The sequence below is a fragment of the Phragmites australis genome, chromosome 1 (assembly GCF_958298935.1).
Source record: "Phragmites australis chromosome 1, lpPhrAust1.1, whole genome shotgun sequence".
In the NCBI taxonomy this organism is placed as follows: Eukaryota; Viridiplantae; Streptophyta; class Magnoliopsida; order Poales; family Poaceae; genus Phragmites; species Phragmites australis.
This window is the reverse complement of record NC_084921.1, coordinates 10,211,237-10,234,057: the sequence shown is the minus strand read 5'-3', so window position 1 is coordinate 10,234,057 and position 22,821 is coordinate 10,211,237. Positions and strand designations below refer to the sequence as shown.

Here is a 22,821-nt window from a genome sequence, read left to right as displayed (position 1 = left end):
CAGGCGCATCGTCAGGCGTGTACCAGCTACAGGGGTACAGAATTACAGATTGACCCCATATATATATATATCGAGACCCGGCTTCGCGGCAGGTTCATTAGGTAGCCATCGGTCGATCGGTCAGTACTTGCGTGCTTGATTGTTCACTTCATTCATGCACGCGGCAGCGCCAACGACAGCGACGATGCCGGCCGTGACCCACGACGACCTGTCCCTCCGCAAGGCGCAGGAGCGCCGCGCGGCGCGGTCCAGCGGCCAGGTCGCTGTCACCCTCGTCGCGCTCTCCGTGCTCTGCGGCCTCGTCGCGTTCATCCTCTGCCTCGCCGCCGAGGGATCGCGCTCCGAGGCACGTCGATCATCAACACTCCGGCCTACTCACTCTGACGCTACTCACTATTGCTAGCTAGCTACGCGGGTGGCAACTAGTAGTAGCACTCTGTGAGAGCGTACCTAACTAGGTGGTGTCTACCTGCAGGTGTCGTACTACCTGATGAGCGTAGGCGGCAACCAAGACCAGGTGGACGTCTGCTTCTACAACAGCAGCGGCCGCGCGCCGCTCGCCTACGCCATCGGCGCATTCCTCCTGCTCGCCGTCGCAATGTTCGCCGAGCACGCCTACATGCTGGTCGCCGTCGCGGCCCCCGAGTCCGCATCCGTCGGCCTCGCCGTCGCCGAGGACCACCCGCGGGTGGCATCCACCGCAGCCACGCTCACCTGGCAAACCTGCTGCCTCTTCTTCCTCACATGGTAACAGTTATAGTTAAAGCGCTCCTCCTCGTCGTACCACACAATGCCACTCGTGGCCGCTCGACTTCTGTGTTGCGATGTCTCCACGATCACGAGGCGTGAAATGCTTGTCTCTGTAGGATTTGCTTCGGGCTCGCCGAGGTGCTGCTCATGATCGGGATCGGGGTGGAGTCCGGGCACGTCAGCGACTGGCGGAGGCCGCGGCCCTTGTGCCACCGGGTGCGGCCAGGGATATTCGCGGCGGCGGGGATCCTGGGGCTCATCACCGTCGTTGTCGGCTTCGTCGTGTACGTCACTGCCGTGCAGGCGCAGCGGCTGCGGGGTCAGTACCACGGCGGCGGACACTTCGTCGGCTACGGCGCCCCGCAGCAGCACCTGCAGCCGCCGGTGCCGCACCCGCATCCTCATCCGGTGCCGTCCGCACCAGGCGCGCCGGAGATTACGACGGCCGCGTGCCAGGTGCAGCCCAGCCGTGCGTCGCTACTCATCACCAAGGAGCCCACCGACGAGTAACTGACACGCTTGGGAGATAAATCATGAAACGGGGAGCAGGAAGAAGAGCACCCCACGACGGCTACATTCTTTGCGTTCTTACTAAGTTCTCTTTTTTCCTTTGTATAATAAGAATATAAGCACCGAGATTATTTGTTCGTAAACGTCAACCAAATCTTTGTGAAGTGGAAGAGGTGTACATTGACACGTACGGGGGACTTCGTATACACCTCTATGTTACCAAGATTAAACATGAAAGTCGTGATTTCCTACTATTTACATCATCAGCTTAACCGTCAATAATGCAAATGCAACTCGCCAATTCGCCATAGGTATACTTGGATTGGACATGGCCTAGAGCAAGGCCTGGAAATATACTTAAGAAACATTTAAGGTTCACATGTCCGGACAGCTCATCAGCCCATTCCTGAAGAACCTCAAAACCAAACCATTCAGGAATGTAATCTAACGGCCTTGCTGAAGCTCCAATTCGGACTATACAGCGCAAGATATTACACACCGAACTGAAGTTGCAAACCCAAGATAGTAGCCATCTAAAAAAATTCGGACTCAGGCTCGATGATTATAATCCTGTTACAGACCCTGCGATAGTATCCATGATTTAATTTGGGTATGATGTTAACCCAGCTCCCTCGAAATCTTAAGCTTATTTTGGACCCACCAGAACCAATACCCCGCACATGGAATCAACCAAACTACATTGACTACTCATGACAAGCCCATCGCCGAGGGAACTACCACCCTTTGGTTAAAGCCTGCAAAGTGAATATTAAAACTGTTAGTCATTTGCCAAAACAATACATCATACAAACACTTCATGCGACCTTGATAGAATGAACATTCTACGATAAGTGAGATAGTGTTCCCTACCTGTATTTAGCTGAAGTTCAAACCACCACCAGCTGGAGGGTTGCCACCTTGGACGAAGTCAAAAACAGCTGGAGTGGCTTCCCCGGCAGTAGCCATTGCATCATCTTCCTCCTCCATCCAGTATGCCTCAAGAAGCTTCACAGCTTTTTCATAGATTTCATTGTTATCGTGGCCCTGCAGGTTCTCAATCTTTTCCAGGCCTTCTGCTTCATCAATCATCTGAGCAAAGGCATTGACATCACCTGTTGCACCCAAGGTCTTGTCATGCTCCCCCACTTTGAGAATATTCTCAAGACCCTCCAAACAAACAGTTACAATTCTTGGATCAGGGCAAACAAGAAGGTCGCACAATGGCTTGATGCAGCCCTCAGACACCAAATACCTATTTAGACAAGGCATACAATATGGTTCTCAATAAAGCATAAAACAAAAGTAAATAAGTTGCATTGCGCACAAGCTGAATAGCAGTGAAGTTGAAAGAACATACTTGATTTGCTCGTGGGTACCACCTGAGGTAGCATTTGAGATGGCCCACGCAGCCTCCTTCTTGATATCAAACTCTGCTGTTTGGAGCAGATGCAACAAAGGACCAATAATGCCAGCATTTATCACAGCCTAAGAATTCAATATAGCAGGGTGGGGGTCGATGTTATGTTATCAACAAGATTTATGCATGATATATGGCATGGGCCATCTGTAGAAACACACAATCTAATGAAAATGATGCTAAAAAATGAAGAACACTTTGGTGCACTAGTTTCCTACTGGAGAAAGTGAATAATCATTATGTTAAACAGAGTTTAAAGGGTTGCCAGTTTCCAGTCAGTAACAAGTAATATTGGTCTACACCAACATTTGATCAATTTGCTTGATTAAGATATCTTAAAATGTGTTGAGAAAAATCACCATAAGTTAGTTGTCACACACTCCAGATATTTAACTACTCTAGCCAAATTGCGTTGCAGCATTACTAGGGTTTAGCATGTATGCAGTATGGAGTGCCAGACAAATATGTGAATTGTCACCACTTGGTAAATTCAGTTGCAACAACCAATGCCCTAAAGAATTTTTTAGGCCATACACTTCAACAAGCGAACGTATGTCCAGGATTTTTTTATTTATACCTGTATTTGATCTTTGTTTCCAGCAGTAATATTTGAAATTGTCCAGCAAGCCTCTTTCTTAATACTTTTCTTGTGGTTCTGCGTCAATAGACTCAGGAGGCACCGAAGAGCTTGATGATCAATGATGCACTGCAAAAACAGAAGAAAACTTAAATAAAGTGGCAAAAAATGCACACATAATTGCAAATATCTTCCATGCTGCTTCCTTCAATGTTTGGGACAGCACATTAGCACATTGAGCAGGACAATTGCCCATAAAAAAGGAACAATCAACAAAAACCGATGGATACATGTATTTTATGAAACATATGCAACATGATGAGTGATGGCATGAACTAAATTAAATAAACTAGTTCACACAAAATTAGCTCTTCAAGTGAGTTCAAAGGCTATAATAATTGATTGGATCAGTTGTGTCAAATATAAAGAGAGCTGCCAAAATGATGAATGTCCCACCTGAGTTTGCAGATCATCTCCAGTGACAATGTTCCCAACAGTTCGTAGAGCAGGTATAAGCACCGATGGTGATGGATGACTGCATATGGTAAATGGCATACATCATACAAAAAACACAAATGAACATAGAAAGCCAATCACAGAATATTGTTACACTGCATTTTCACATACAGGAGGAGCTCCACAAGCCAGGGGCAAACACCAGCTTCAATCACAGCTTGGATCTTGTCGTTAGTGCCATCAGATAAGTACGAAAGGGCCCAGCATGCATCAGTGAGAACTTCCTCGTCATTGGAATGAATAAGTCGTGCAAGCGCTGGCAGAGCAGGCTTAGTCTATTCCAGCCAAAGAACATCATGTTAAGTTAGTAACTGTTGTCGGGCACAAAAGGCAACAAAACAAACGGGCCTTGTCTAAAACCTGATCAAACAAAGGCTGTGGCTTTCCTCTGCAAAAATTGGAGAGAGTCCAGGTGGCATTCCTCAGCATGGAGAGCTTAGCATGCTCATTCAACTGGGCTAGCAGAGGCATCAACGCACCATTGGTGAGGACAAGGTCACGGCACTTGGGGGAATCACCAGCAATGTTGCCCAAAGCCCATACAGCCTTTTGAATTGTTTTAGAAAGAACATTATTGCCTCACCATGCACTCCAGTGCAAGTTTACAACAAATAGAGAGCATAAAGATAGTAGTAGCCAAGCAACTGAACAAATACCTGCTCACGGACATCATCACTAGCAGACCCAAGAAGCTTCACAAATATTGGAACAGCTCCATGATCAATGACGACCTTTGTATTTTCCGAAGTGCCAGATGCAATATTTGTGAGTGCCCATGCTGCTTCAAACTACAAAAAATATTACAAAGCACAATGATAAGAAATCCATTTTCATTCAGTGACAACAAGATATAAGGCTTAAATTGTATCAACATACCTGCAGTTGGGGGAAATCCTCTTTGGTAAGGAACTGCACAAATCGAGGAACAACTCCTGATTGGATAACTTCTTCAATCGGAGGGCTCCTCTCTGATTAACAAATATTTGCAAGCTCAATCAATGTTCATCCAGTGTCAAATATAGGTCATCTTTTACAAGCTAAGAAATCAAAACTAACTGAGAAGACAAAATGTTAGTACCTATAGAGAGCAACTTGCGGAACTGTGTTGTGGCCTCAAGCTGAAGGTTGTTTTCATCCGAATAGACCCCACTAACCATAGCAGGAAGGCTTTCGAGCTACAAATTGAACACGAGTCAAACCAAGATTGCCAGTACCAAAACAACCACAATAAATATTGAAAGAGAAAGGTAAAGGAACCCAGTAGTACAAAAACCACCTCAGGCCCAATTAAATAAGCTTGACAAGGACATAAGCAGCATTGAAGCATGCTACATTCAAATCCTCTTTTTTTGGTCAAGATAAAAGGCCTTGACATAACCATTAAATAAGTATGTTCATCAGTGCATAAAAACATAAAAGAAGTAAAATCAGCAGCTCTAACACCTACATAAATGGTATGAGAGAAACACAACTCTAAAGATATGATCATAAGCACAACTTTACTAACAAGACCAGAGCTAATTTGAAAGGCGTCCTACTGAAATGCCAAGCAAGCACTAAAAAACTAATAACTAGTTTCAACAGGGGCTAACACAGCAAGTGATTGAAGTACTTCAAATAAAATAATGTGAACTGCAGGACAGGCATCTATCATTAGAGAAATTAAATATGTATTCTGTTATTAAAAAAGGATAATTTTGCTGTCATACTTGCTCATGCTGCTAGAAAACCAAGCATTTAGTATGACAAAGCACTAGGCCCAGTAAAACACAATCATAAAGTGGTCAGCTCAGCATGAAAAGCTGGTCCCCAAAATGCCTTCAGTTACATTTTTAATCCATTAGCCATAATATTAGGCATGGATATGTCAGAACCAAGATTTCAGCTGATAACAGCATGGATACAGCAATACAGAGCATACAGATTATGAAACAAAACAAAATGTGCACAACATAACAAAAAAGAAATGACCACAGCAGTAACATGGTAAGGACTCTGAAAAATGATCATTATATAATCTAATTTTCAGACATTAAAACAATGTTAAGCATGCTATGTTCTATGACCAACGAGATAATAAATCAGTATGTAACAAGAACAACATAGTTATGTATCATCATCTTGCAAATGCCTATGACAGCAACAAAAAGCATAGCCTAGAAAGCAAGAGAGTCTTAACTCCCTGGTCCGCTAATAGAATAATGGTCGCACAAACTGAGGAATGTAACAACAACTGGTCATAAGGTGCAAAGTGTGCATTCATTGAGATAGAGGCTGATAGGAATTAGGAATGAGCATTCTTGCTCAAACGACAAAAAAAAAAATCAAACAAATAGAGACAATGACAACTTGGCAAATCATCTATTGTGATGTTCAAGAAAAATCTCATCCTGAGATCCTAAAATTCGCATCTCTAGAACCATATGCTAGACTTTTATTATATGAAAAGTCATAAGGCTAGGGTTGACATGCATACCTTACAAATCACAAGCATGAAGCCACAAAACATATATATCCTAAATCAATACCAAACACTCATCAAAACCAACTCACATGACCTCTCAAAGCAGCTATCTAGAGAGCTAATCCAGCACCCAAAATGAAGAACTATTAACTATAATCTTGTTAGCGAGGCTACCCAGGGAGCGCAGGACCAAGACAAGGCGACACGCGAGGAGAGCAGACCCAGGCTATCAGGTCGTCAACCAAAGCCCAATCCACGCATGTCCAGCCCGAGTTGGGTCCGTCAGTGAAGCATTCGGGCTTAGCCCATGTAACGAGCAGAGAGGATAAAAGGAATAGGAGGATGAGAGGAGAGGTATGACGATGATGAGACTTGTAAACTCTAAACGCAATTCCTCTCTGTGTTCTTCCTAAAACCCAAAACATTCACTCTGTTCTTCCTCCTGTTTCCTCTCTACCACCACCGATCGGCTCCTCACAAATCTGAAAAGGTACAGCTAGCTGAAAGCTTACAGCTGCACGCACCAGGCACTCTCGGATACAAGTAATCAAACATGCATACAACCGTCTGCACTAAACACCCATCGTGCTCGTGTACGAGCTCGGAGATAGACACTTGCAAGCACACAAAAGGGAAGCTAATCAAACCATCTCATGACCATGGGTTAACAGTCGAACCAATCCACCACACTTGTACCGAACACATCTCAAAGCGCGCAATAATCTCGATAGCGCAAGCTACAAATCAAAATTCGAAACAGTGAAATGGAAGGTCGATGATGGGAGCGGGCGGTGCATCTTCACCTTCTTCTCGACCCCGGAGGCGGGGACGGGGACCTGGGCCTGGAGCCCCTCGCGGCGCTTCTTGAGGAGACTCTCCTCGCGGCGGTTCTTGCGTATCTCCACCATGTTGTCCTCGCGCCGCCGCCGCCCCTCCTCCGCATCCACCGCCACCTTGTAGCGGTTCCGCCGCACCTCCGCCCGCTCGCTCGGACGCAGCGACATGGCCGGCTAAGCTCCGCTTCCTCTCTCTATCTCTCGATCTCGCTCGCGGCGGCGGCTGAGGCGGCCGGCGAGGAGGCAAAACCCTAGCCTGGCGTCGGGGCTGGAGATGCGCGAGAGAAGGGGGGAAAGAGGGAGAGGGAGAAACCCTAGCGGCGGGTGGGAATGGGAGTTAAAGCTCACACACCACGATCGAAATATTCTCCTTTTTATTTTTTTTATTTTTTTGGAGGCCGCTAAATTAGATTGCGCGCCGAGATACGTTAAAAAAAACAAAACCACAGGCCCAGCCATGAGGTCCATCTGAGCTAAAGGAGAATAGTAATTCGGCCCAGCCTATACTCGCCAGCCCCTCAGTATGTGAATACCAATCAGCTCCAAAAAGAAAAGGAGAGTACAGGATTAAAAATTTAACGAAATTCCTTGAGTTTTGGGATTTCAAAGGGTAATGAAATATCTAATTTTAGACTTTTTTCTTTCACTGATACGTGAAACCTATAGAGAAGAGAGGATAAAAAGATAATCAAAATTTCAGTAAAATTTCGTGAATTACGATTTTTTACTGAACCGAAAAATATTGTAAAACAAATTGAAATCGCTGGAGAGTACAAAATGATCGGATGATACTCTTTTAGAATCATAATCGTGATTCAAATTAAATCAGAATACCCTTCTCAATTCACCTCCCCGTTTCCAAGACCGGATTTAACACATTTCTCTAAGAAATTAACAATGTGAGATCAACCGATTAATAAAGAAACAAAATACAGTGATGTCCCGCGATGGCGCGCACGGGCATGCTGCGACGTTGCAACAACGCCCCTGCTAGTTAGGTAGGCCGTAGTCAATCGGGCAAGCTAAGCTCCGATCATGTTGGAGAGCGAGCGGCAGATCTCGGCCATGTTGCCGAGCGACTCGTCGAAGCGCTCCATCGGGTTCTTCTCGCCGATCTGCCTGAACTGCTCGTCGCAGTTCTGCATGTCCTGCGCCGCCATGCCCATGGTGGCACGGATTGTGACGGCGTCCCTGAAGCCGATGGCGCGGCGGCAGGCGCCGAGGTTGTCCTCGACGTCCTCGTACAGCCTGTCGCACAGCTGCAGCACCGTCCGCGCCGCGGGGGAGGCCGTCAGGGACTCCTTCTCCACGCGCGCCCGCGCCGCCGCGGTGCGCTTGGAGAACGCGTCCACCTGCATCTGCAGCACCGTATACGCGTCCACGATCGGGTAGCGCGCCGCTTGCTTCCCCGCTGTGTTGGTGCACAGGTCGGGGAACGACGTGCCCCTACAGATCTCCGCCACGGTGGACATGTCCGCAGCCGTCGGCGCGACCAGGAGCGAGCAGGACGCGGCGACGGCCGCGGCGAGGAGGAGGAGCTCGCGGATTGTTCTGACCATGGCTGCCGGCTTTGTCAGTTGCGGTTCGGCGCTACGTACTTACGTGTGCGTGCGTGCGAGCGGGAGGAGACTGGCCGGCGGGGAGGGGAGGGGAGGGGCTGAGGCTGCTCGGGCAGGGGAGGGAGATAAATACGTGAGATGGGTGGCGAGGGTGGTTGTATGCAACATGCATGGGCAACGGAAATGGCGGCTGTCCTCGTTTGCCCGGGTTGCCTGTGTCCGTTCGTTGGTATTGTCATTGCCTTGACCGGAACAATATGCAAACAAAAAAAAAATGTTGCGAAAGTCAAACCCTAGTCAACTTTTTTTTGTCAATTTTTCCTTATAATTTTTCCAAGAATGTCATCACCACATGTGTTTATTACCATCAGTTTTTAGTATATATTTGTCAAACCAAGCGCTGTGGGTGCCAAAAAAAAAAATCTCAAGATTACTCAAACGCCTATCAGTTAAGATAATTCTTAGTTCTTCCAGTAGTCTCTCTCACTCGTCTATATTCTCTTTTCAATCGCCATCATAAAGCTCTACTACATTGTGAAAAATATGATAGATACTCCACATTTCTCTAAGAAAGCTCCGATCCTAGAGAAAAGAAAAATTAGAAAGCAATCGTTGACAGTGGCGAAGGTAGTGGTGATGCACCATATAGTAGAAAAATTTAGCCTACAGGTCATGAGTTAGGTAGTTTTCTTCATGCGATTTTAGTTCTCTGGATGTATAAGTCACAACCTTGTCATCTTACATCAATACACAGCCTAAACCCTAGCGTGAGCCATCACAATAGACCATAAAGTCCTTCTAGATATCTAGCAATTTCAACATGAGGGTTGTAGTCAGTCTCTTCTTGAATTCTTGAAAACTCCTTTTGCAGGCTTTATCCCATTCAAACTTAGCATCTTTTTGGAGAAGTTTGGTCATTGGCTTAGCTATCTTTGAAAACCTTTCAATAAACTTGCGGTAGTAACCCGCTAATCTAAGGAAGCTTCTGATTTCTGAGACATTGATTGGTTGAATCCAGTCAACTATTGCCTCAACTTTTGAAGGGTCCACTGATATCCCTTCCGCTGTCAAAACATGTCCAAGAAATGCCACTTCTTGAAACCAGAACTCACACTTGCTAAATTTGGTATAGAGCTGATGTACTCTTAGCCTTTCCATAATCACTCTCAAATGTTGTTCGTGTTCTTCCGCACTACTTGAGTAGACAAGAATATCATCAATGAACACTATCACAAAATTATTCAGTTCATCCATAAATACCTTATTCATCAGGTTCATAAAGTATGCTGGAGCATTCGTCAGTCCAAATGACATGGCTGTGAACTCATATAATGCATACCTTGTTACAAAGGCGGTCTTCTCAATGTCACTTTTCTTGATCTTAAATTGGCAGTATCTAGATCTCAAATCTATCTTAGAGAAGTACTTAGCTCCTCTTAACTGATTGAACAGATCATCAATCCGGGGTAGTGGGTACTTATTTTTTATAGTCATCTCATTCAAAGAACGGTAATCAACACACATCCTTTGACTCGTATCTTTCTTTTCTATAAATAGAACTGGTGATCCCCAAGGTAAAGAACTAGGTCTGATGAACCCACTTGCCTGTAATTCTCTGATCGGACCCTTCAATAACTACAGTTCATTGACTGTCATCCTGTAAGGTCTCTTGGTAATCGGGGTTATTCCGGGTAGGAGATCAATAATAAACTCTATGTTCACGGTCTGGTGGCATACTAGGTAATTCCTCTGGAAATACATCTGGGTACTCACATACTACTGGCACATCTTCTATTTACTGGGCAGTCAAGTTGCATACCATTGGGTCATATTTAGGTCCTTCAGGCTCAAACTCTACCTTATTCCTTTATGATTGACCAGGGTAACTCTTCTACTAGCACAAGCTATATTACCTTCGTGCTTGGTTAACCAATCCATTCCTAGTATGATATATATTCTATTTGAATTCAGAATAACTAGGTTTGCTAGGAACTTTACCCCACTTAAACAGAGTTTAACCTGGGGGCATCCTAGACGACACAAGATACTTCCCGCGGGGGATTGAATCAGCTTAGGATACTTGAGAACCAAGTTGGCAACTTATGAAGTGTAGCAAACTTTGAAGAAACAAACGAATGTGAAGCTCTAGAATCAAATAAGACTGTTTCAAAGGTTTAGTTGATTGGGAACTCACCGAATATGACTTCTGGTGCTTCCTGCGCTTCTTGGGTGTCGATGTGGTTAACGCGACCTCATCCATAGTTCCGTGACTATCCAGCTAACTGATTCCCTCCTCATCCAAATCCTACTGCTAGAGCTCTAGGGGCTGAACAGGTTGGAGCATTGTTCATGTTGGCATTAAGGCAGTCCTTCATGTAGTGACCTGGTTGATGGCAGATATAGCATGTTCTCTACGTAACGGCTGGCGTCAGGGTGCTACTCTACTGGGTCCGCCATGCGCTAGAATTGCAGGAAGCGGATGCTGCTGTGTGGGATGTGGATCCCGAAGTCTGATACTATATAGTTTGCTACTACTACTGATATTGGAATCTCTACCTACGGCTGAGACTTGTCGCCTGAGACCTACTACCCTGCTGCCTTTGGTCAGAGAATTTTCTCTTCCTTTCTGCATCTATGGGTGCACGGGTCTCCTCTAGAAGGATGGTCCTATTCATCATAGTGTTGAAGTTAAGATAGATGATAGGTACGAACTAGACATACAAGCTACGCTGCAACCCCTTTTTGAAATGATCATACTTCTTCTTGTCTGTTGACACGTCTTCTGGGGGGACAGTGGGAAAGACTAATGAACTTTCGGATGTATTAATTTACTGTCATTGATCCTTGTTTTAGGCTACAAAATTCATCAACCTTCATTTCCATAGTCCCTTCCGGCACATGGTACTTCCAAAACTCTTCACAAAATTCATCCCAAGTGATGGCATCGGTATCTACCGATGCCTCGCAATAGTTCTCCCATCATTCTACTACTGATACATTAAGTTGTTGGGCTGCTAGATTCACCCTTTCTTGACCCTCATAATTGATGACTCTGAGCTTTCTGGTGATGACCCTTAGCTAGTCATCAGTCTCTAAGGGGTCTTTGGTACTGTCAAAAGTTGGAGGGTTGATCCTCATGAACTCTAACATCTTGTTATAAGGTCCATAACCTCAGTTGTTGTTTCCTACTTGTGCTATGACGTCCAGTAGACGGGTTTGGTTGGTCATCACCACCACCAGGTCAGTCTCTGGTGGTGGGGGCAGTGGGGTTCCTTGACTACTGCGGTAGCTTTGCTGGACTTCATGGTCCATTGGTTCTCGGCTGACTTGGGAGTTAGCAACCATGCCTCCTCCTCTATTTTGGCCCATAGCGGCTCTCTCTCTGGATCCTATCGCACTTCCGATTTTAGATCCATTGCCGAAGACGAGACGATTGCTTGGATGACTCCATATGTTCTCTGTAGATAAGAGAGAAAGTAAGAGTTGAGATGCAGCTAAAAGATGAGGGCAAGCAAGCTAAAAGTAAGGACAATCCTTGCCAATCACGCAATCAAGAGCCAACAAGAATCAACACCAAACACAAGCACCAACAACATGTATTTAACAAACCTAGGACTATCTCTGCTAGGTCACTAGTATAAAAGTTTCCGTTCTACAAACGATAAAAGCATGCTCACAGAGCATCTGACTATAGGGCCATCTACAACAAAAGCTACAAAAGGGTCTATTCCTATTGCTAACTAGGCGTGACGCGTCGTCCTCATGCGTCATCTGCGGACCTGTCAGTGGTGTTGCCAGCGCTGACTCAGCTGGTGAGAGGGTCCCTGCTGGTGTCGGGGTGGAAGTGGAGTCGAAGATCCTGTCGATGTCATTGTCGCTATCGTGGTCACTAACGAGCTCGCGCTCGCTAGGGTCCTCCTCCTCCGAGTCATCGATAGGTATCACCATATCTCCATCCTGAATCGGCTCGATGGTCACTAAACCTCCACTGGTTGCTAGAACTGGTGAGAGGCTAATCCTACCGTCTGCTATAGCTGATGCTATATGTCCTGGTAGGAGAGGTTCACCTGAAAGGAAGATGAGCTGAGTCCGACTCACGGGTAGCGTGAATGTACTCTTCCTAGCAGTTGTTCTGACTCAGGAGCCATTCATGGCATTCTGTCTGTTAAGATACTTGCGATGCGCCCTTACCGCCCTCTGCCATCCTTCGTGGTTTCTTACAGCGTTGTCTTCAGCGACGGCAGGCTGGACTCTGATTTGATCCAGCATCACACGGAGAGCTCTCTCTCATGTCTTGGACTCCTCTACCCTCTGACAACTAACCTAGAACAGCTGATAGGTCTCATTGTGTATGTGCTCAAAGGTATGGAGGTAATATGTCATGATGGTCACGGTGGTGTCATCCTCCTCTTCCTTTTGCCTTGCATCCTCCATGGTGGTTAGACGTGCACACCAAGCGGCTCGCTGGCCAGCGACAACTGGAAAGTGCCTCATGGGAGTGTGTGCCACTTCTCTGACATGCCTCCCGCACAGGTGTTGAAGTGCTTCACAGGCTACCAACTGGTATGTGTCAGGGTATAGTACTCCAGTGGTAGCGGTCGTCAATTGGGTTATCTCGGACAGTTGAAGATCTGCAGCAGAACCCGGCACTTCTGGGATCCATTCTCGTCGTACTCACGCCCTGTGTACTCTGGGCGTCAGTTGTATCCCAGGTGACAACAAGATTCACACAGCAACTTGGAAAAACCATTCACTCGTAGACATCACATTGTGTTCCAATACTCGTCTTTCATTTGCCGGGGAAAAAGGGACAAGTTAGAACTTGCATAATAAGTTTTTAAAGGTAACAAGACAAAAGGTAAGTACAAAAGCAGCTTTGATAACATAGTTTTTTGGAAAATAAATATACACAAGCAATTCTATCCTAAGGTTACGTCCTACAGCTAAGTATGGTTCTGATACCACTCATGTAGGACTCTAACCTAGGATCTCCTGTGCCTGGATCAAGTAGCTGATACGTACAGTAACAGTTGTAGTATCACAATCAAACTTCGTACATAAGTATTAGGGTTCAGAGAAAAAAGGATTCAGAGAACAGCCAGCAAAAAGCACAGCGGAAAGCAAAGATCTAAAGCCACAAGCAGCTAGGGTGCGAATGTGACTTCTAAGACTACTCTTCATCCTCGCATTCATCTCCGGCGAAATCAGCATTGGCTTCCTCATCTGAATGATAGCAAGAGTGAATATAGAAGGTACTCAGCAAATCCTATACTACTTCAAGGTGTTGATAGATGTATAAATGGGGTAATTCAAGGATAAGATATTACGGTTTAATTTTAAGCGTAAAGCAATTTATGAAGATATCCAATTGCATCATCTACGATTGACTTTAAGATAGTTTACATAGTTTAAAACCAGATAACAAGCTATCTGGGGGTTTTTTGGCCCTAGGAGGGGCCACGCATCACTCCACAGTCCCTATCATCACATCTGGTGTAATCTAGTACCACATAATTTCTAGCGAATTAAGCTAGTAACCTCATCACACGGACATCTAGTACACACAACTACTCATCAAAACATACGAACCCAGAGTCTATTCAAGTGTGACCATGCCTTCGCATGTCCATGACCGTGGACACGACTATTCAAGTAGGTTTATACTCTGTAGATGTTGTACAACTTTACTCATGAGATATGCTCATCCTTTAATCGTTGCAAGCGGAGGAGCGAATCATACCGAGACACTCCAATCACCTTTCATACCGGGTTTTTCTACGAGATTTACCCCAAGCGCCAGAGTCCATGTACTGAAGGTCAATCCCCTTTTTAAGCCTAGGCCGGTACTAGCAACCTTCAAACAGAGGGACAGATGAACACTTAACTGCTCGCTGCTCTCATCCTTCTAGTATGATGCCCAACTCAGTCCGATGAAGAAAAGTCAACTCCTGCCCATTCAGAATGCATGGTTGGACGGAGGTGGCTAAGCATGATGGCACAAGACTAGGTCCTTAAGCGGCCATGCTAGATATCTTCTGGCAATGAACACCACAGAGGTGACGCATGCCCGCAGGAGCATCCTCATCCAGAATACTACTCCACATACCCCCACCAAACAGTTTTCACCTATTTTTATACACCTCACACCATATCCCACATGACATCAAGGATTTCATAACCATCAAGGATCCATGGTATATGAGTTTAACATTGACAACAATAATTCTTATCTCTGAGGAGAGGTGTTTTAAAAGCGATGTCTCCGAGGAGACGTATTTAATCCTAAGCATGCTAGATATCAAAACGTCGTATGTCATTATTATAGATAACAACAGGCAATCCTAGGGTGATATACACTTTAGATGATAATATTTATGGCATGGTAAGTGTTTAATAAGATTAATTACTACAAGCAGTTTGTAAGAGCACAATACATAGAAAATGCGATATAAGTCTAGTTTTAGTTGATCATGTAGATTAGGTGAAAACATAGGTTCAATATGATCAAGGAGATGGGACTTGCCTTCTTCAAGGTTTTTTTTCAAAGTCTTGGTTGTAGTCAGGATTTTCCTCGCTCATGATGCTCCCGCATAGTATTCGTAGAATTCTGGTGGTTCTGCAATTGCGACTACGATAAATAATGACGATACTAGAGAAGAATCAAATAACACCAAATGGAAAACCAAATGAGCCCTAATGTATATCAGATTATGATGGATAGGTAGATATCAAATTTAGATGAATTTCGGTGAAAAAATCATCGAAATTGAAGTCAGAAGAGAGAAGTTATGACTCATAGAAGATTTATTCTAAAATTAAATCAGGAAATTATGAAATTGAACTATTCATAGGTGGGACCCGCTGAACAGTAGCCTGGACCCACATAACAATAATGGTTGGGCCGAAGTGGGCTTGGATGGGTTGGGTTTGGGCTAGACAGTACTGGGTCATACAGTGCAGGCTCGCTCGGGTTTGGGCTGGTGGCTAGCAGGCGGCTGGGTAGGCCTAGCGGCCTGTCGCAACCGAGCCGAGCTGTGGCCCACTCGGCCAGGCCAAGCCACGACCTGTGGCTGGTCCGCGCGAGCGGCGGAGGGGAGGAGGACAGTGATCGGCGGCGAGGAATTACAGTGAAGCCACGCCGTAATGCTCACCGGCGACACGCTCCGGTGAGGTTTTCACGACGAGAAGTCCACGTCGGGGATCTATACGCGACGGGGAATTTAGTCGGGGGCTCATCGACGGCCACTGACGACGAGAGCGATACCAGACGATGGCCGGAGAGGGTCAGCGGTGCAGGCAAAATCGAGCAACACCTCCCCTGCATTGGGAGGTGCCAACCTGCAAGGAAAAGGAGCCCTAGGCATCACAACACGATGGTCGGTCACACACACAAAGCATCAGCACGCCAGTGGCGACCACCACATGGTGGCGGAAGGCAATAAGCATGGCGGTGCATGGTTGCACGCTAACAGAGAGCTCGTGGCGACGACATGCTATCTACGCGGACGCGAGGGGGACTACAAGGCTCACCAAGCTCGGAGACAGGGAGAAGTGGGACGACGGAACGACGACGTCGAAATAGCGGACAACTCAACTTTGGCTCGGACGGCCTCCTGTCGGGCTTCCGACGAAGGGACGGTGGCACAGGGATGAAGGCGGCTCCCTAGAGCTCCATGGAGGCTTGTGGACGGTGGAGGTGACAGCGGAGATGCGGTGGCATGAATGGCGACGGTGACGAGGTGGCGTGGCAAAACAGAGAAAGAGAGAGAGGGAGACCGATGGCCCTATTTATAGAGGGGAGGGGCACACAAAGAGGTGGGGCGACGCCCACCACTTTTCCTACAATACGGGCACTCTGCGCCGTCCATGTGCGTGCACGGCCGCAAAAGTCGTGTAGCGAGAAGAGAGAGGAGAGAGAGCGAGTGCGTGGAGGCCGGACGGGGATATTTTCCTGGAGGGGAAATGGCAGCCGGCGCAGTGTCACACTAAAGGAAGGAGGAGAAGGAGGCCGGGCAGACGACCGATCGATGTGCGACGCGTGGACGGCCATGCTCGCACTGGCATGTGCACGGGCGGGCTGTTCAGCGCGAGGGCGAGCAAGCCTAGTGGGTCGAGCGACACAGTCATGCCCCAGCGCGGGGAAGGAGGGGGAAAGAAAGGAAGGTCGGGCCGGTTGCTGTGGGCCACATGAGAGAGAAGGGAAAGAGGTTCGGCCTGGAAAGAGAGAAAAGGGAAAATTGAATAAGGAATTAGGTTTAAATTCAAATTGAGTATTTGAATTTGGATTTAACTTTGGATTAATATCAATTCAAATAAACATATTTGAATTGTGATTTGGATTTGGATCTTGGTTCTTGGGGGAGGATTTGAATTCATTTTGGATTTGGGTTGAATAGAAACTAAGAATAGATTTGAAATTAAGACACATTCAATTTCAAATCTCTACACAAAAAATCATAAAAACCATAAACCAATACGTATGAACTAATTTAATACAAAATTATTTTGAAAACAAATTTAGTGTATTTTAGAATACCTGGTCAATTTAATACATTTAATATATATGAATATATACATACTGGTGTATATATATTCATATACATATTTTCTTGATTTCAGTTAGCCTAATTAATCATAAAAATTTTAATTTGAAGTGAAATTTTTTAATTAAGTAATATGCTAAATTCAAGATGTTACATGTATAAACCTGCAACTATCCCTAATCCTACTCCCGCCTGATCGCTCCTATCTGTAACCCACCATGCTCCACCACACCGTCACCTCGTTGTCCTCACCCCTCACTGTCACAAATCCCAGGTGCCTGCGTGGCCTTCCTGTGACTACCTCCACCGCCCACCATCCCCTCTGTTCCCCTCTTCTTCCATATCACCAGCAACCGTATATGTTTGCCCCTACCTCTGCCACCACCTCGTCTGGATCTGACAGTCCCACTACCGTCAACCATCGCCTCCCATAACCATTGCAAATCACAATGTCCCTGTTGACCACCCCCGTCTATCGGATCTTTGTACCACGGTTGGTGACACTCTTACTTCGCCGCCTCCACTACCACCGGGCTGGCAAAACTTCTCGATCATCCCTTTGAAGCCTGAGGGACACCAACCCCTAACTCTAAACCCCCTTGCCCTAACCTCACCGGATAAGACAACATCTATGGCTAAATCACCTATCATCAAAGCAAAATCCGACGGTATCAAATTTGAATGAGCCAAACCGCAACCCCCACCCCACCCCACCCAAAAAACATCATTCAGTAGTAAACGATTTTGACGTTGATATATACACAAAATTGCTGAGTTGCTGTGTTCGCATATTGTCGTCAGACAGCGTCAGAGGAAGGCATTGTCTCGTTGTCATCGAGGTCAAAGCAGCCACGCCTGAATTCAACAAAGGACAACAACTAGCTGAACCCAAGATCTAATTCTCAGTCTCCATCTCCGAAGATCATGTCGGAGAGTCAGTCGCCATGCATGCAATGTTGCTACAACGCCCATGCTAGGCAGGCCGTATTCAATTGAGCAAGCTCAGATCATGTTGGAGAGCGAGCGGCAAATCTCGGTCATCTTGAGGAGCGACTTGTTGAAGCGCTCCAAGGGGTTCTTCTTCTCGCCAACCTGCCTGAACTTCTCGTCGCAGTTCTGCATGTCCTGCGCCGCCATGCTCATTGTGGCGCGGATGGTGACGGCGTCCTTGAAGCCGATGGCGCGGCGGCAGGCGCCGAGGTTGTCCTCGGCGTCCAGATACAGCCTGTTGCACAGCTCCAGCGCCGACCGCGCCGTTGGGGAGGCCTTCCTGACCTTCTTCGCCACGCGCGCCCGCGCCGCCGCGGTGCGCTTGTAGAACGCGTCCACCTGCATCTGCAGCACCGTCAGGGCGTCCACGGTCGGGTAGCGTTTCGCGTGCTTCCCCGCAGTTTTGGTGCACACGTCCGGGAACGCGGTGCCCTTGCAGATCTCCGCCACCGCGGCTTTTTTGCCCCCGGCCGCAACCTGCTCGGCCAGGAGTGAGCAGGACGCAGCGTAGGCTGCAGCGAGAAGGAGCAGCGTGCGGGTTCTGGCCATGGACTGCTTGTTTTTCTCAGCTGCGCGCTCGGTGCTACGTACGTACGTGCGCGGGCTGCGCGAGGGAGGAGGCCGGCGAGGAGAGGAAGGAAGGGCTGCTCGGACAGGGGAGGGAGGGAGATAAATACGTGAGATGGGTGGCGGGGGTGGTTGCATGCATGGGCCACGGAAATGGCGGCTGTCCTCCGTTGCTCGGGGCTGCCCATGGTCCGCTCGCTGGCATTGCGATTGCTATCGAACCTAGCTACCCTAAACCATGGCGAGAAGCTCCTAGCCGCATGTCTCGCTATCTCTCTCTAATTTGGGGTGGTATCTCTCTGCCTTTGCCTCCCTGGCCGCAACATCAGGTACTGCTACATTCTCCCATTGTCTGCCAAACTCCAAGAAATTAGAGTAGAACTAAAAAGAACGCCATCAAAGAGCAAAAAATCCAACAATCGCAAAAAAAAAAAAACTCTTATCATATCTAGTCAGATTAAGGCTTTGATAAACTCTAGCATAGCTCTGTTTGTTAACCATGGTATTTCCCCGGGGGGGGGGGGGTCTTCACTTCAATGGCACCAGAACAATAAGCAAAAAGGTTATGCAAAATCGGAAGCCTTGGCCTCTTGGACGACCGATGGTACGATGATCGAAAATTCGTTGTTATAAATTAAAGAAGTGAAGCATACTGTAAACTACTTCGACGGTCCTTGCAGGCTTCATGGATATTAAGACGAAATTGCATTATATTTCCTCCATAGAGTTAGTTTCGAGTAGAGCGTTTATGGTGTTGTGGAATCATGTAGACACATTTTTTTAAGATAATGGAAAAAAATTTCAATCTTTTGTATCGAGAGTATTTAGTTAAGCCATCTAATTTTTATTTTAGACTAAAAATAAAAGTTTAAACTACTACTTTATTTTATTATATAAACTTCAAATCTAGTATAAATTTCAAAACTGGAGTTGTGCCAAATAAATTCCAACCGAGATCAAGCATATTGTTAGTTCGTTAGATGCTTCCTGTCGCGCACCTTGTCATTGGAGTTGGAGTAGCTTTCAGGGCCTTGTTTTCTCTTGCATTTTTTTTACAGTGGTTGTGTCACTCGCTGCGTGCTTAATTTGAGGAGCCTTTGACGGTTTTCACTTGCGTCAATTTTAGGGTTGGACAAAAAGCTTGAAACTTGCGAGATAACTCAACTTGTGTCTGGCTCGCTCGGTTCGGCTCAACTCATTTCAAAATCTAATCTCGTGTAGATAACGACCTGACTCGGTCCAGCTCGTGAGCTGCTCACAGCCAAACGAGCCAGGGAGGTGACTCGGACAACCAATTCTTCTCTTCTCTCCTCACTTTTCAGCCCAAGTCAGTCCATCTCCTTGCTCTCCTTCCTAATCAGTTCAAGGTCGGCCCGAGCCTCTCTCTCCCTTTTCTCTTCTCACCAACCCAAGCCTAGGCGGGCGCTCCTGCCTTCTTCCTCCCAGAGTCGCATGAACAGAGACTGAGTCGCACACGCCTGATCTCCAAGCTGTAGCCACCCTCTCCTCTCTCTCCCCCAACTGAATCCGCTCAAGATCAATCTCTTCTATATCTCCAATCACCAAATCTCATCTCAACCGAATATAATCCATTCTATCCCAAATATAACGGCCCGTGCTTTGAAGATTGCCTCGACCATGGGTCGTTGAGCTTTTGTTTGTTCTAGCTGTGCCACTAAGTTGGTCACCAACGTGTGTGTCCGCGGGTGCATGGCCGGAGCTGCCGTGCCGATGTTGAGATCATTTTTGCAAATGTGTCTGTCTTGGGTCGTTAACAGAGTTGCCATGATGAAGACGTGTTCTAGCTCGAACCACTGTCGGTTTAACCAAAACTCGATCTATTATATATTGCCTTCGGTCACAAATACTTAATGTTTTAGCGCTACTACAGAAAATAACATCACTGTCGGTTTAAAAACGACATCATTATCGGTTTTAGAACCAACCATAATTAAGTGGTAGTGATACTCAGTATTATCATTATCGGTTTTGTAACCGACAATAATAGAGTTATCATTGGCGGTTTATGTTATAAACTAACGGTGATAGTTGGTTCCAAATTTGATGTTTTTAGGATCAATTTTTTTTTTCACTCTACGAAATGAACCACACGACTTATGTGGGAGTCGATTCATATAATATAGCAAAATTATACGCTCAAACAATAAGTGAAAGTCAAACCCACGACCTCACCCCTTGCATGAAGTTTCATTAGGCCATCTCCAGCAGCTATCTCAAATTTTCATCCTAAAAAATACTATTACAGCATCCCCTATCACTATTACAGCATCCCTTATTCTTTCATCTCCAGCAGCTACCCTATTTCCTACTTTCTACTCCTTTTTTCTCTCCGGTTCCGCTATCAGCCTCTGTAAACAGTACTGCTACAATCGCTACAGTACTGTTACAGTATTGTGGGTGCTACCGTATTGTGTGCTACAATCGCTACAGTATTGTGGGTGTGCAGTATTGTGGGTGCTACAGTAACTCAGCAGATTTGCATGTCCATTTTTCTCTCCACAGTACTACATCACACTATAGCGATGGGTACGATTCTGCTGTAGTTGCTACAGTACTGTTACAGTTCCCACAAAACACTGTACCACCCGGCTTTTGGTAATAAATAATAGTGATATTTTATCGCTATCGATTATTTTTAAATCAGCAGTGAAACGAGACAGAGATGATCTTTTCTGTAACAGTGTATATAAAATTTTACCAAATTTTATAAACTTTGACAACTAATCACTTTTAAAATATTTAGTTTAAAAATATAAAAATCCCATGCGTATATTTAGTTTGAAAAATAATTTCATGGCTCATAAATTTACTAAAATTTATAAATATATTATAATATAAAATAGTGATCAAAGTATATATTAGAGACTATATCATATTTAAAATGTTAATTATTTTTAACCGGAGAGAGTACCATGACACGGTTAAACGCAGGAATAGAGTTTCTCGATTTGGAGTGAAACCTTTGTTGCCAAATTAAGTTAGGCATTTTTTACGCCATCAATTAGGTACTACTAACTATTGCTGAAATTAAGTTCATCAGTTGTAAAGGATCCTGAGCTTGATATATAGACGGATTCGCCGTGTTCGCCTAGTCAGACGGCTCGATATATAGGTCACGAGTTCTAAAAGAAAAAAGAAATAAAGAGAGGAGGTATGGCTCCGGTCATCGAGGTCAAAAGCTGCCACCTGAATCTAATCAAGGTCAACGACTTGCCGAACCCCATGATCCATCCAGTCAGCCTCAGTCTCCATCTCGGAAAGGCAAAACAAGAAACACCATAGTCCAAATAAAAAATCCTCTTGGTAGAGAAAGTTAGTCGAAAAATTGTCAAATAATGGCGCTCATGGACCAGGACAGGCTACAACTCGCTTTCCAGGCTTTGAACCGCGAGACCCTTTGGACGACGTTGTTGATAGAAGAGGCAAATTGTCGTCATCAATCTGGCAGCTGAGGGCATCTCTAACCATAATTGATAGCCGCTATCTTTTATTTTTCTCATCACACTTTTTAAAATATTCTGTTATCATTTTTTATACCTCATAATATTTAGAGTTGTCTTTTATTTTCTCTTTTTAAGAGCTAACTCTATAAAATTTCTTTCCGTATCAGTAAGACTCTCCTCCATATTAACTTTATCTCTATCCCCACCGATTCCTTTTTTCTCTACATACCACACATGGGTAACTAAATACGATTTTCACTGAGATTATATGCATCCACCCGATCATATTGCTCTCGTGCAGACAATCAATTAGACCATAAGGTTCCCAACTATATACAGTGCTGGGCAGTGGCGAATTCAGAAAAAATAGCCAGGTGTCTCGCCTATTAGGGTTTAGATGTCCCACAAGAAATCCTAAATGCGTAAAAGAAATCATCCATAAGCAATGCAAGAGCTTGTTTGGATTTATAGAATTTCATGGGGATTTTGCCTCTTATTTCCTTGCACAAATTTGGGAAAATTCTCGTGTTCTAAGGTCAGGTTTAGCATAGTTTCAAATCCAAAATTTTGAATTAGGTCCTAGCTCAAAGAAATATTGGATTTGAAGTGGTGTCGGATTAAGAGTATT

General features: G+C 45.6%; 4 protein-coding genes across 4 annotated transcripts; 1 reads left to right on the top strand and 3 right to left on the bottom strand.

Moving 5' to 3' along the window:
* The first annotated feature begins 67 nt into the window (after positions 1 to 67).
* LOC133909076 (uncharacterized) lies at positions 68 to 1,536 on the top strand. The gene is made up of 3 exons (XM_062351360.1): positions 68 to 350; positions 459 to 747; positions 867 to 1,536. The coding sequence occupies exons 1-3, from the start codon at positions 155 to 157 to the stop codon at positions 1,258 to 1,260; spliced, it is 879 nt and encodes a 292-aa protein (XP_062207344.1). The 5' UTR covers positions 68 to 154; the 3' UTR covers positions 1,261 to 1,536.
* A 46-nt stretch (positions 1,537 to 1,582) lies between these two features.
* On the bottom strand, positions 1,583 to 7,424 carry LOC133909068 (importin subunit alpha-1a-like). The gene is made up of 11 exons (XM_062351347.1): positions 7,038 to 7,424; positions 4,849 to 4,945; positions 4,647 to 4,738; positions 4,427 to 4,558; positions 4,131 to 4,316; positions 3,882 to 4,045; positions 3,711 to 3,789; positions 3,255 to 3,383; positions 2,618 to 2,745; positions 2,131 to 2,512; positions 1,583 to 2,015 (listed from the first exon to the last, which is right to left on the bottom strand). Exons 1-10 carry the CDS (start codon positions 7,236 to 7,238, stop codon positions 2,137 to 2,139), a joined length of 1,584 nt encoding a protein of 527 aa, XP_062207331.1. The 5' UTR covers positions 7,239 to 7,424; the 3' UTR covers positions 1,583 to 2,015; positions 2,131 to 2,136.
* Positions 7,425 to 8,092: 668 nt separating this feature from the next.
* LOC133930970 (uncharacterized) lies at positions 8,093 to 8,542 on the bottom strand. The gene has a single exon (XM_062377766.1). It carries the CDS (start codon positions 8,540 to 8,542, stop codon positions 8,093 to 8,095), a length of 450 nt encoding a protein of 149 aa, XP_062233750.1.
* Positions 8,543 to 18,174: 9,632 nt separating this feature from the next.
* LOC133930963 (uncharacterized) lies at positions 18,175 to 18,711 on the bottom strand. Its single transcript, XM_062377754.1, has one exon. It carries the CDS (start codon positions 18,709 to 18,711, stop codon positions 18,175 to 18,177), a length of 537 nt encoding a protein of 178 aa, XP_062233738.1.
* Positions 18,712 to 22,821: the final 4,110 nt, after the last annotated feature.